General features: G+C 26.2%; 1 protein-coding gene across 1 annotated transcript in view; it reads right to left on the bottom strand.

Moving 5' to 3' along the window:
- The window catches only part of LOC111621991 (atlastin-2-like), a 64,418-nt gene extending 56,799 nt beyond the window's left edge, over positions 1-7,619 (bottom strand). Inside the window, 1 exon segment of the mRNA XM_023364282.1 lies at positions 7,389-7,619. Coding sequence (XP_023220050.1) covers positions 7,389-7,425 — 37 coding nt within the window. The 5' untranslated portion in view covers positions 7,426-7,619.
- Between the last annotated feature and the right edge of the window lie 8,139 nt (positions 7,620-15,758).

Below are 15,758 nucleotides of genomic sequence, written 5' to 3' on the forward strand. Positions count from 1 at the left end.
TTCAATTATTTACCTTTTTAATCGCTATCTCTCTGGCAGATTACCAGTGCCACCACACAACTTCTGCACACACAATTCAATTTCTTTTCTTTTAAACATTAATTGTTACCCAGTATAATAATAAAATTGGTAAGGAAAAGTCAAGCTTGCTAGCTGGAAGTTAAAATTTTGCCCTTGTTTAATTTATTGAATATATATTCATAAAATAAGAGAATGTATACTAAAGATATCTTTTCAGAAAAACAAATTTTAATTATTGGATATTTAAAAACTATTATACACAATCATACAATTGAAATCATAATGGCCAAATAATTTTTCATTCTTGCATTTTGTAACTGCAATTTATTTCTTAAAATACAACTTTTTGCCTTTCCCTTGCCATTTTAATTATTTTTACTATTTTTTTTAAATAAGTATTTAGATTAGACAAATGATTTTTCATAGCTATAAAATATCAAGCAGTTATTTTTAATAATTTTTATAATTGTTTTAATAACAAAATTCATATAAATGTAATCAATTGAAAAATATATAATATATAAAAATACCAGGGGCAAATTTTCTGGGCTTGCTTAGTATGCACTGCATGCTTAAGAGAAAGTTTTGACTGTCAATATATTTTTTATATGAGAACAAATATGCCAATAATAATTTATTCTAACAAAACTCTTTTATCATTTGCGTTTCCTTTTACACTGGCAACTAGCGGCTAGTTGTTTTAAGTCAGTGCCATGCTTGCTCATGTGAAGGTTTTCCGCAGCAAACAAGTACACGTGCATGATGTCAAACTTTTGATACAATCTGACATTTAATACTGTCAGATTGTATCAAAAGTTTGTGGTACCCAGTCAGCATACATGCATTGTGTACAGGGGCAGATCTACATAGGGACTAATAGGGCTTAAGCCCTGGGCCCTCAGTGTTAAGGGCTAACAAAAATTGAATTAGCATCATAAATTTTTGATACTTTTTCATTATACATATTTCATATATTTCATGTGTAGATATAATGGGCTTTATAATAGTCCATACTTTTTTATTCATACCAAATAACATTTCTGCCTGTTGTTTAGTGCCTATTATTCTTATTATAACTTTCAGCATGCCTAAAAATTTTGGTCAGGATTCGCCCCTGAAAAATACTATATAAAAAAAGCAAATTAAATCTGTAAACTAATCTTATTCATCCTAAAAACTATACAGTAATAGACCAAATATCTCCCAGAAATCCAGAATTACCAGAAAACTGACTAGTATTGAATTTGGCAGTTGTAGTCTAACCATAGTTTGCCACATGGACACTTTGTTTTGTTTTCTGACATATACATTGCACAATGCCAGTTTCAATATGACTGTTATGGACCTTCTAGCATATGGTATATTAAAAAGAGTTTTGTTCTTTACTTTCCATTGTTTATTTTAAGTATATATATATATATAGGTTGTGTCCAGAAAATCTAGATTTCTCTAATCCCAAACTTGCCATATATTTGGGCCAGTACTGCATTCATTATTTTTTTATAATTAAAAATATATATATTAACTGTTTAAAATAGAGTAATTAATAAACAATAACGTAAACTGCAACTTTTTTTCTACAAATACTTCATTTTTACTTAAACAAGAAAATTCTTGGCTTGAAATTCTTTTTAATTCTAAGAATTATTTTCAAATTGTTAACAAATTAAAAAAGTCACAAAAATAAGCAATTCACCTCTTATAACTTATAATTAAAAATTGTTAATCTTGTTAACTAACTTCAATAGAAGGCGATGTCACGTCAACCATTGTACTGAATTAAGAGAAAAATTCACGTAAAAAGGAATTAAAGAACATTTTTAAGAAATGTTTTATTTTCTGTGAGCACTTTTGACATATATATAAACAGAATCAAATAGATTTTTAAAAAAAACTTTTTTAAATTTGTTCAAAAATCAATTTGATTCCATTTCCGTCTAAAGATGACGTTTATATATATGTCGAAAGAGCTCACAGAAAATAAAACATTTCTTAAAAATGTTCTTTAACTCCTTTTTATGTGAATTTTTCTCTTAATTCAATTGAGAATCACTGTCAAATTGTTAAAATAGTACAAAAACATTTTTTTATATAGTTTCAGTATTTATCAATTCATTTTCAATATTGTCTGACAAATTCATTCTTCTTCATTAAGAATATTTATTGAATGATATGCTGTGTTATGTTGAGTAGGCAGCAAAATTAAATACAAGCAATTAATTATTATAATATCTTACAATGCTGGGCTACAATTATTAATCATATTTTAATTTTAATATATGTTTTCCATATCTGGTCTCAATTTTCATCTATCTAATTCCATTCTCAAGATTAATAAAGGACAGACACACAGATGGATGACAGTGGGAATGTATAGGTCTACAATTTGACAACTGCAGTCCAATAAACTAACATTTTTAAATGTTAATGAAATTACATTTTCAGATGGAATTAAAGCATATAACTATAAAATTACTTCTTATATTAATTCTTCATGATAAATAAATATTTTTATGATTGTTTATAAGCTATCATTTTCAACTTTTATCATTGTAAATATTTATCTAGTTTAATATCTATATCTTGTTCATTACTAATATCAGATGACTGAAATGTACATTAGGATAATAAATAAAATTATTGAAAAAAATTTAGTTTAATTTATTTTTATATAAATGAAATTTCCATATATCTGGTAATTTATCAATATGCAAATTTATTTAATAAAAATTGCAAATAATTATTTTTAAATAATTGCTGATATCTTTCTTACAACTGTAAAAGAACATTTCTTAAATTAAAATACTTACTATAAACAATAATTTATTGATTGATTGATAAACAATAAAAAGTACAGCAAAAGAAAAAATTTTAGTGCTGAACTTTTCATAAAATTAAATAAGTTAAATTTTAAATCATATCCAAAAATTAAAATTAATTTTTTTCTAAAAACAGTTTCAATTCAAACATACAGAATGTTATTTAAGTCCTGCCAGATTTCAGTGCATCATCATCCAGATGCTACATCACCATGAAATAACTTGTGAAATGTTACTTCCAAAGTTTGATGGTGATATATAGCTGTTCAACACCAGACTGTACTCTAGTGATGTCCAAATACTCTTGCAACTATTTCTGGAATCCCAAAGCTGCATATTGATGATGTTTACCTGAAATGTCCTGAATAACCATACAAATTCTCTTCTTTAGGTGATGCAAATTTGCAGGTTTCTCAGCATACACTTTCATTTTAATATCCTCCCACAGGCAGAAGTTGCAGGATATCAAATTGGGAGACCTTGTGGGCCAAGAAATGGCCCATATGACCAAGCCAGGACTCACCAAATTATTCGTCCAGATAACGTCTTATCTGAAGGGCAAAGTGAGGGTACCATCTTGCACTCCACTTTGTTCTTCAGTACTTGAAATCTGGCAGAACTTAAAAAACATCCTGTATATTCAAATTGGAATGGTTTAAGAGATTTAATGATGAAACAGTGAGGTAATGACAATGAGATATTAATTTTGATGAACATTTTTTATTTGAAAACAAAAGAACTCTATATCCTGTTACAAATTGGTAAATTTAATTTTTTCCCACAGTGACTGGGAGATGACAGAAGCTAGAACAAGACTTAAGGGGTAAAACTTTAGGGTATAACCTACACAGTGATATAAAGTGATGTGGGTAGAAAAAAGTCTTTGTACACACTTCCAATTTGTGAGAATTCTGTCCAGAGTGGACATGTGTTGTTTATAAAATGGCAGCAAGATGACTTTGTTGAATGCTTAGCACAGAAAGAAGTTTTCTACATTGTATTAGTGAAACTTCTCGTAAACAAAAGAGACACTATTTTTAAAAAGTTTGTTGAATTGATGAATTTGACCATATATAATGAAATAAATGATGATCCATATTTTCTTCTTATTTGGAAGCACAAGCAGTGGAAGTGACAATCAAATTTGCTCGGTAACTGCTTCATGCATGCACCTGAATAAGTGTCATCTGGTAGTTGCTGCACACTAAACAGTTACTCTGGACACATCCATTTGCTTATATCAGTTTATCTGCTCCACTTGGTAGTAGTGCATTCACTCTTGCAGTCGCCAGAAGCTGCCACATGGGACATACCCTTATTCAAGAGATATATCTGGTGACAATTGAATTCATTGTTCTTCTAAAAATTACTCTATCAAACTTTTCTCCCAATTCTATTTCAATTAAAAACTAAACTAAACATTTAGTATGGTAAAAAAAGACTTTTGAATCAGTAACTAATATCAATTAAACTATTTTCAGTTAGATAACTGATACAAAACTAATAACAGTTGCATATTCAGATTAAGAATCTGAAATAAACTGCTGTGGTCACATACAATTCACCAACTGTAAGTAATATATAAATATTTGTTTTCAATAGCATATTCTAGGTCTCAAATAAACAAATCTATCAAAATTACAACAGTTGATACATTTATTTAGTTTAAAGAAATGTTTAAAAATGACAAAAAAATTTATTTTTTCTGATTACAAAAGATTAAATACCTCTTTTATTTAAGGAAATGATTTTCTTCCTTGAGGGCCAAAATGATTCAAAAAAGTTTTTAAACTTTTTTTTATTAATATTCTATAAATTCATTTCATAGTTAATAAAACAAGTGAAAAAATTGGTAAAAATTGAGATAATTCACATTTTAATTTACAAATTTTTTTCTCTTCTTTTTAATCTATCACCTTCAACAAATCATTGTAATAAGCAATCATTTTTTAAATTTCTGTGCTCAAAAAGACAATACATCATAAAATATTTCAATACAAACCTTGAAGACTACAAAAAACACAGTATTTACAGTATTATATGCTGTAAATACTGTGTGTTTTTTATAAGCCATATATAAGCAAATGAATTAACAGTGCACTCCTTAAACACAATAATAATTAAGAAAGCAATGTAATATACTATATAATAATAGTTTACTTTAAATAAATTAAATATGTAAAATATGATTTCCTTGATTAGTTTGGAACNCTGTGCAGATTCTGCCACTGTGCATTGTTACAAAAATAGAATCGTAAATAAATTTAAAATCACTTTATAAGAAAACTCCAGAAAATAAACATAAATTTTTAATTCGTAATTTATTCAGTTGTGAACTTTTTCATTTTTTACCTGTGTTAAAAACAGGCTATACACTTTGAAAATATACAAAATCAAATACACATAAACAGTACAAATATTTTTTATGACAAAGTTCATAATCAATCTAACCTGGACACATAATCTGATTTCCTTTATACAATAAATCTATTCATTTAAAAAATGAAAAAGGTTCATTCTTTGTTATTTTACCCACTAAAGAACGACTAAACCTAAAAGTTAACTGCAAGAACTAATTCACTACTTTAACCTTAGTGTAAATAACAGTTTTCTGTAAACTATTATTTGTATTAATTCAATATTCCTTTGAATAAGTGTAAAATTATATGCTGATATTACAATATATAAATATATAAATATATAACATTTATAGTGACTTTGTGCACGAAATTTATAAAAACTTGACATTACTTATCTTATCTATCCTATATGAGGCAATGAACTGAAAAAGTAATGATACAAATAGTAACATTATTACATTATAGCCGATCTTACTTGTTTTTACAGGAAACAACAATTAGGTTTACCATCTTTAAACACTAATAATATAATATTTAGATTCGTCAAAAATATGTACTATATTCTACAAAAATGAGAAAAATCCTATTTCAAATAGTACAGAAGAAGCCAAGTTCTTCAGAGTAAGACTTAACTCTTTCCCTTACCGATGCGGGAAAAAATTTTCAAAAGTTCCTTTTAAGTGTGTATTTTCATGGCGTTTTCCTAACAGTGTACGAAAATTCAACTTTCAACTTTTAAAACGTTTGGCCACTGCATGTATTATTATTATTGTTGTTATCAACTAGTTACGATTATATTACAAAACAGTAATTTTAGGTTATCTGCCTTGCAGCTTAATGACAGTGTAAATTTATAAATCTACAATTTTTTTAAATTGCAGCCAAATAAAGTTGTAGTAGTCAATTACTAGTGTGTACGTTGTATATTATGCTTATTGCTGAAAAAAAGAAAATGCCTTTTTAACAAGATTCGTACTCAAGTATTTTCTCCTACAGTTAAATTACTGAGAAATATAGTGTAATTTTCAGTAATTCATGTTTAAAAATATAAATTGTATACCATTATTAAAAAAACTGAGGGAGTGCAATTGAGTGATTTTTAAGCTTCAATCAAGAATTATTATTAATGACAAAGATATGACTACGACGATTATCAGGAATACAGTTGTACTTTTACAATAAAGTACAGTAGTAATAAATCACAAGTTTTAATTTACATAAATTCACATTAAAATACGTAAAGTTCTCGATATATCATGATTTTTGTTTTTGATATCTGATAAAATGCTATCAAAGTCGACATTTACAGCACTGAGTTTTTAAAATAGGAAAAAACGTAAAACTTACCAAAAAAATGTCTCGATGCGTTTTGTATTATGTACTTTCGAGACCTATTTCTGCCTGTGAACAAAAGTTTAGTCTTTTCATGCAAAATATGAACAAATAAAAAAAAATTACCATTAAACAAATTAAAGCCGAAAAGCAGACTAGGCTACAATATAAAAAAGTTTATTACATTCCTATAAATTCTATAAGTCCTATAAATTTCTACTGTAGTAGTGTCTTTACCGAATGTCTTTTCTTAATTTCGATAGTGGCCTTAGATAGGTAAATGATAACACTAGATATGAAAGATTTAGGGGCAGGAGGCACTACTAACTATGTACTTTCAGATTGCAACGGAAGTTACGTCATTTTAATTTATAAACACCTTTGAAAAGTGTTAGATACGTGAACTTTATTGTTAAAGGAAAACTAGGAGATATAGATGCAAAACACTAATAATTTAAAGTGGAAACCATATATTTTACTTTAAATAAATTAAAAATGTAAAATATGATTTCCTTGATTAGTTTGGGACTCTTGAAAGCATTAGTATATATGGTAGATACTTCGATACTTCTCCCAATTTAGAAATAAAACGTTTTAACACGAAATAAACAATCAAGATGGTAAAATACGACCGAAATTCCGGCATTATTATTATTAAATGAAGGAAATTTTTCATACAAAATTTGAAATTGCGACACTTATCAAGGACGAATTAACTTTGTTATAAATTCTCTAATTATTCTACAAGATAACGATAAAATATTATAAAAATCCGATGTAATAATATAACGTGCGCGAGGCATTTCTTTTTATTTGGAAAAGTCGTTTTATTTTCGAGAATAAACAAACTTTTTACCGTGAGACGAAATCTGCTTTCCTAACTCGTCCGCCATCTTGAACGTACGAGTGTATAATCTTGTCACCGGAGCAAGAATAGAATCTGAGAAATTTATTTTCGTATTCGGAATTCTGGCTGTGTTCTATTTACAAACTCTAAGCGTGGAGTCTTTTAATTCGATAAAAGATAAGACGGTGTATACTATTAATATAAATATGTTCGAAAATAGAATTTAAGAAAACGATCAAATGCTTTTTTTCATCATTAGATGGCGGTAGGATCATTTATATTTCGAAATAGAATTTTATTCGGGAGGGTTTTTCACTTTTTCATTGAGAAAGTTACCGCGAAACAAGTTGTGGTAGAATTAACTAAAATTAAATCGACAGATAAAAATATGTAAAGAATGTAGAATACATTAATAAAATGATAAATTAAAAATCTAAAATTTATCGTCAATATTTTTTTAAAATTTATAATAAATAAAAATTCAAATATAATTTAAAAAAAAACTGCAATTTTTATACTAATTTTTATTTACTAAATCAAAACAGCAAATTATTAAAATAACGCTAAACTAAATTTAGAGTTCTCAATCTTTTTGTTCCAAATAATGTATTTAAACGTATAAAATAAAAATTACAAAGAAACTAATTATAGAGAAATACATTTATTAAAATTTTTTTAAAAAAATTATGCGATATAGTAATATATTTGTTTCTTTTTTAATCTAATAATTAACAATTTCACACAAAATTAAAATAATAAGTTTTAAATCTTCATTTTTATCTCTCCAAGTCCAAGGATCTCTGAAAACTTCCTATGGATCCCCGAAGAGATCCGTGGATCATTGGGCTAAATTATTAAATAATCCTATATTCAAGAGATGATAACTTATATATATATACGTTAAGTTATCTATCAAATAATTATGATCTGGAATATTTATTCCAGTTGTTCTTGCATACTTTGGGTTAAATTATAGTTTATTTGTAAGAAGATGCTTTATAAATTATGCCTGATTGCTACGACATTTTAAACAATAAACCAAACAATTCAGGATATCCGATATATTATATTCTATATGAAATGTCAGCTTTTGAATAAGGGTGACTGTTCTTGTCACGTTTTCACAATATCTGTTTCGTCATGGGACATCAATAAAATATCGTAGTTATTCCTGAGTATATAAATGTTATTTAATTTTTAATTGGTTGGAAATAATAATTGTAAAAACTTCGCTTATTAAAAAAATAAAAAAAAACTATAAATCGATTGACTTATTACTCTTTGACTCTAAATGGTTGTTTAATGGTTTAAAATATATAGGTCTATTATATTCTTTATAAAGAAAATTGCAAAAGATGAATTTCAGTTTTATTCAGGTTAAATCATTTAGTTTGTTTTTATCAGTAACCTATTTGCCAGAGCACTATTGTGTTGCTTTTAAAAAGTAAACCTGTTTAGCAATCACGATTTTTGATTTATCTTATTAAAAATGATTTCTTCTCGTGTAACCCATATAAAAATATGAATTACAATTGTTAAAGTGTATATAATCTTCATACGATAAGACAATATAATTATGTATTTCGGATCCGATATAAAAAAAATGATAGAATCTTCTGTAATCTGTTCCTGATTAGATTTAAGATAATAGTGCCCAAAACAGTAAAAATTAAATGTTATGATATTGTGTGATATTTTTTTATACTTTAAAGGTTTTAAAAATAAATAAATAAAACCATATTTTATTATATTTTCATATTAAAAATGTAAATATTTTATAGCGCATATTATAATTAATATATAGCCTATTTATATGCTTTTATCCTACTCTAGCCATTTTACATTCTGTATTATGCGTCGACAAAAAAAATCTAGATTAATTCCTTAAATTTTAATATATTACGAAACATTTAACACGATATGGTAATATTTAATGCGTTAAAGACAATTTAATATCAATTAAAATTTCATAAAATTATTTATTTTCAAGTAGAGGAACATAAATGATGGATATGAATATTATTTAAATGATGCTATATGAAATGAGAAACAAATAGTAGTGTCCAAGTTTATTTCTTAAAGTTATTTTTTTAATTAAAAAGACAGTAATAATAAAGAAAATAAACTGAAATTTTATAATAATACAATAACTTAAATCTCCTAAAAACTAAATATTTTATCTGATGCCTTCAAAAAAAAAAAAAAAATCCGGTAATCCTTAATTGTAGATTAATGTCAGTTTTGAACCTAATCTGACTGTGAACATAAGTATCATTCGTCATGGTCGAATAACCGTTTAGTTTTTAAAACAATAAAAAGTTGGCCCAAAAAATATTCTTCTCCCTGATAACCCAAGCGATTCCTAAATATCAAGAATCTACATTCTTTTCTAAACAATTTAAAAAACATTGCTACACCATACTAAAATGTCAATTCATCTTTAACGAGTGCATTTATTATCGTTCTCCGAATATTGACCTTCCACTGTTATGGTTGAATTTCACCCCCCCGTCAGTGTTTACCCATAGTGAATTGTCTTTGACTGACTGACGTCGATAAAGAAATGCGGAAAACGTATTTTGATATATAGAATATAGTTCGTTATTGATAACAAGAAATACGAATTTAATTTATTAAAATATTGGGATAAAAATGCTTTAAAATGAAGGAAGAAATTAATGTCTTTTCCATTTCTCATTATTCTTAAATATATTATATCCATAACGGTTAATTAAATAAATTATGATATACAGTATATATATATACTGTATATATATACACATACATAATACATAGAAATAAAAAACAAAAATTAACACGTTAAATTTTCACATTATGCATTCAAACTCTTTAAACAGAAATATAATAAAATTCGAAAATTTATATGAATAAAAACGTGTCAATAATATTAAAATCGTTTAAAAACAATCTTTAAAAAAGTATAAGAAGAAATAGTGAAAATACGACATTTATTTCTTTATTAAATTATTTCTGACATCTTTAAACAATTTCTGTACTAACGCAAATATTATTTTAAAATAATAGAAAGACGAGATTTAATCCTTTTCTTTAAACAGATTGATTCTGTATAATGTTTAACTTATCAATAGAAAAAGCGTCGATTAACTATTTAGTCTGTCTGATATTTGTTCGTCTACATAAACAATTTTTTTTTAAATTTTGACTTTTAGGATGTGATGTTTCAGCCCCGCTTAGCGCATTAATTGGATAACGTATTAATATCTAGCTGAATGAATTTTTAAAAAAAGAATGAAAGACGTTATGAAAACGTTTATAATATTTTTATCGTTAAATTGCATTATTATTAATGTATTAAATTTGTGGGTTTGTGATCATGCAATTTCTTTAGTATTTCATCCGAATTATACTTTTAGGCCTTTCACAAGAGAATTAATGGATCCTTTGAATCGGGCCTCTTATTTATGGAAGCATAAAAAGACTATTACAAATTATTCATTCCGTAGCATTTCTTGTGTATTAAGAAATAAAATCATCTTTCTCAAATTTTATTATTTAGAAAGTATAATTAATCTATATTTTTATTATCATATTTTAAAAATATGTATTTTTAATGTGACAATAAAAAATATAGGCCTAACTGTTATCATATTTTAAAAACACTAATTTTTTTTTTTAATATAGCGAAGTTCTGGAAAAGTTAAATGGCTCGGGTCCTTCTTGACATTTGAAAGACCTTGGTCCTTTCATTTTCTATGCTCATTTCTGGAGATTATCGAATATATATTTTCAATTCCATAAAAGTATTTTTCAATTACATTGATCTTGAATAAACCAAAAAGCTTTCTAACGAATATTTCGAAATTTACGAATTGAAGCTTTCGTGTAAACGTCACACAACAACAAAACATAAACACTATATTGTATAATTTCATTTATTAAATATCTCAATTCCAAAATGAATTAAACTAATCAAATGTAGACTTAAAGTAGTTTAATTTTATTTGATTAAAAAAAATTACTTCAAAATATATCTAAATTTTAACACCTTTGTAGAAATTTCAACATAAATTAAAAATAATATTTTATATATAATCAAGTATGAATAGTGGTCACTGATGAGAATATAAGAAAAATAAAAAAATGGCTACTACTTTAATTTTAATTTTTTTTACTTAAAATTTTATCGTTTTAACATCATTATTATTGTTTCTCTGTTCTGTTTTCCAGAGATAATATGATATTTGATGTAAAATTATCGTTATGTAATCGTAAATAAAGAAATATTCTCTAATATCGATTGCAAGTTTCTATTTCTTTTATCTTAATACGTTTTGTCCTAGATTTTTTCTATTTATCAACCTAAATTTTATGTTATAAAATATAGTTAGTACATAAAAATAAAGGAAGTAAATTGTGCAATTTAAACTAGACAGGTTAAATTGAGTAAAATAATAAAATTTAGAAAACAGAATAAAATTTTATAAGAAATATTTAATGAAAAATAAGAGAATAATATTAATATATTATAAAATTTAAATTTTAATATTTNATATAGTAAGAGCTTGTAAATATGTTTATTATTTTTTATTCTAAGAAAAAAATTCAACAAGTAATTAAGTTATGTCATAAATCACTTTTATGGATCATTTGATTGAGGAAAAAAAAAATATATATATATATGAATGTAGAAGCATACTTAACTAGGAAAGTGCTGTCTACAACAATAAATTTTTTTCTTAAAATATTTAATATATAAAATCAATTCTAATAAAATGCTTCGTTGGTCATGCTGATTTTGCACATAATTACTAACTGTTAAAATACTCACTCTTATTGTATTTGAATTCGAATTTTTTTATTAAATTTTAAGAAAATAACTGAAACTTTTCCTTAAACAGATTAATGAAACTTCCTTTATATTTGTCTATAAATAATGATAATGTGGTATTGTGACTAGAAAAACCTTTGGAAATCTTCACTATTAATAATAATTATCTAATGCATTTGTATTGTTTCTGAATCATTATCTGTATAACGTGCTTAAATAATACAAATATCTAATCTAAAAAAATAAATAAATAAAAATACACAAAGTTCCCGATCGATATAATCCGAAATAATTCAGCAGTCATTTATTATGAAATTATTGTATGTGGTGCCATCTGTTGTTTTGAAAATTAATTAAATTAAAAAATAACTTGAATAATTCATATTTGAATATTAAAAAACTGGTTGTTATCAGTATTTTGTAATATATTTCGTAATAATTCAAACAAATTTAAGAAAAAGTAGTTTATAACACGTAAAACATGGTAATTGTTGTAACGTAATTTGAATATATTGTTTAAGCTTTTGCACTATTAGATTAATTAATTAGATAAAATGCTAGTTTTACATAAAATCAAAATAATTAAAAAAATAACAATATTTAAATATACTTTAAACAGTTATCTGTTCTTATAGTTGAAATTCAATCACAATTATTAAAATTAAAAAGATAGAATTTAATTAATTTAAAGAATAAAATATATACGTATACGAGTAAAAATTTCAGAAAAAAATTCTCAATTTTCAGTAAATGGTTAGTTAAAGGGCATTCCCCTTCATAATATCGAGCGCCGATCATTCAGATTGTGCTGGCGTCAACCAATTATTGTCTGTTAATAGGCTGACGCAACATTCCCACATTGACAAAAGTCGTGGGAAAGCGTCGATTCGGCTTACAAACACAAAACAAAGCTTTCTTGGAAATTTATTCCTGTTCGGGATTGGTTGTTTCAATCGCTAGTTATTATCCAATTAAGTTTTATTCATAAATGTCACCGGGGTAATAGTTAGTTAAATTGTTCACGTAACAAACTGGATCCTTCATTAACTTGAAGCATCGACTATGCGGTGACTGTAAACATTAATTCGTAACTTTCTATTATTTATTATTATATTTATGGGTCTATTTTTACTTTTAATTTAAAAAAAAAAATGTAGAAACGCGATAATAAACTTTTGGAAAANCTCAACAATATAGCAACTACAGCCCCTTTTTCTAAAGCCTAGTCTGCCAAGAATATGCCCTTTATAAACTCCTTTTCTGAAGTTTAGTCCACTAAGTATCTTCTCCCCATAGGCTGCTTTTCCCACTTTTCCAAAGCCTAGTGTTGAAAATACGTGCCCTCTTCCAAATTTCCTTTTTTCATAATCGCTATATCTTCTGGCTAATGTTGTTATTACATGTACAGTACATCATACTATTTTTGTTATCAATACAGTCGTGCAATTTATCTATCTCACTTCGTTTAGAGGTAAATTTTGAATCGAAGTAACGTGACATCCACTCAAAATTTAACATTCTTACAGAGTTACTCTTGCCTTTGAAATTTTTTTCATCTCGTTTCGACATTCACTTATTTAACAGCTTTCTCGTGATTGAGTAATAACAGGCAGACAACCAACATACAGACAAAAACAGTTCATAGATCTACAATTTATCGAATTACAGATCAATAATTTTTCTATAAACACAATATTTATCAGAACATATTTCCAACATAATTTATGCAATCTGTTTAGAGACAGAAAACTAAACAAAATAAAATTACGGTCACAGCAATTTTACAAAATTGTTATTACAGTAATTATATTTAAATTTATTTGGAGACACAACATTCATATAAATCAAAGCAAAATGAATTTGATTGTGTTTATATAAGTGGTTTGTGTTATTAGTTGATTCATATAATTTTCGTAGGGAAGTTTGTTAAGAACATTGACAGTGTAATGATATGTAACTTTCACAGTGATTATGTTTAAATAATTTTTATACTTAAATTTAAAAAGTATATGGAATCAAATTAAATAACTTTTTTGTGTTAAAATTAAATAATTTCTGTTTCNTTATTTACTACAAAGTTATAAATATTGAAATAAAAATAAAACATCGTACTTACCAGAGATGTCAAATAAGAAAGACTCAAAGAAATCGAAAGACATCCTATCAAGAATACCATGGAAACTCCGGCAAAAACTACACGAAGATGAATGTTGAGATCAAAAAACATCAAAGCAAAACACAGAAAACACGTTTCGTATGAAAAATGGGCGTATATCAAAGCAAAAAGAACTTCCCATTGCTTGTTGAACAATTCAAACATCTCCCAAATCTCCGTATGCTTTTCGCAGATGTCTTGCAATCTATGTTTCAGTGCTGAGAAAGTTGTCATTATTAGTTCTAATTCTTCAGATAACTTTATAAGTCTCTTCCCTACGATCATTCCAACAATAGAAAACAAAAGAAGGACCGAACATATCTGTCCTACGAATTGCAGAAATAGAAACGAAAAGTATATCGAACAAATCGTCGCTTCGAATTTGCTTCCACCATATTTTCTGACTGTTGGAAACATAAGCATCGTTGGCATATTAGAAACAAATAAAAGTAAGACAAATACGCCTACTAAATAGCATAATACAGGTAATTCTAATTGGTCCGGAAATTTTTCTTCACTTTCGTAGGTGCTTCTCATGTAATGGAGAGAGATCTTTTTTCTCTTCAATATCGAAAATTGAACTGCGACGTATATATTTAGAATTAAAGCTACAACGTGCATTTCTATTCCATATTTACCGTATATGTGAGTAGTTTGGTGACAAAAGAAATTTTTATTGAGAATTACAACAAATAGAAAAAGTGAGGAAAACCATAAGAAGAATTCAGTTATCTTCACGTAAAAGCCGAAAAATGTTTTTTTGCAATTTTGTGAAATTCGACGATTTTCTTCCTCAAAACAGATGCATTTTTCGAACGGTTCGAGTGCAAACACTTTCGTAACATAAAATATTGAATGAATATTATAAGTTGGACAACGATCCGATCGTGTAAAAGTGCAATCTGTGAAATTTCTCTCGCTAAAAATTTTTATCTTTCGAAAACTCCTGATGAATTTTGAAATGCTGTTACCCATTTCTATTTTTTGCTCAGTAGTATTTTATAACCGCAAATGAAACAATTAAAGAAATACTATTAACTATTTTAATTTAATTTATACTGATTTAGGTCTTCGTTCATATTGATGTAAAAAAAAATTATTTNAATGCTGTTACCCATTTTTACTTTCTGCTCACGAATATTTTATAACCATAAATGAAACAATTAAAGAAATACAATTAATTACTTTAAATTTATTCTAAATTATGTCTTTGCTTATATTGATGTGAACGAAAATTATTTTTTAGTTTACAAGAAGTTCGTTTAATGCATGCTGTCTGATGGTTTTCTTGTTTTTTTTTTTTTTTTAATTTACGAAGACATTCAATATGATCGGTGTTTTATTTTCATTTACATTTTTAATATGATTTCATCTTGCATTTTACAATTTACAGATATTCAAATTTATATATCTT

Source organism: Centruroides sculpturatus, unplaced genomic scaffold (genome assembly GCF_000671375.1).
Source record: "Centruroides sculpturatus isolate CEXI.00-Female unplaced genomic scaffold, Cexi_2.0 scaffold82, whole genome shotgun sequence".
Taxonomy (NCBI): domain Eukaryota; kingdom Metazoa; phylum Arthropoda; class Arachnida; order Scorpiones; family Buthidae; genus Centruroides; species Centruroides sculpturatus.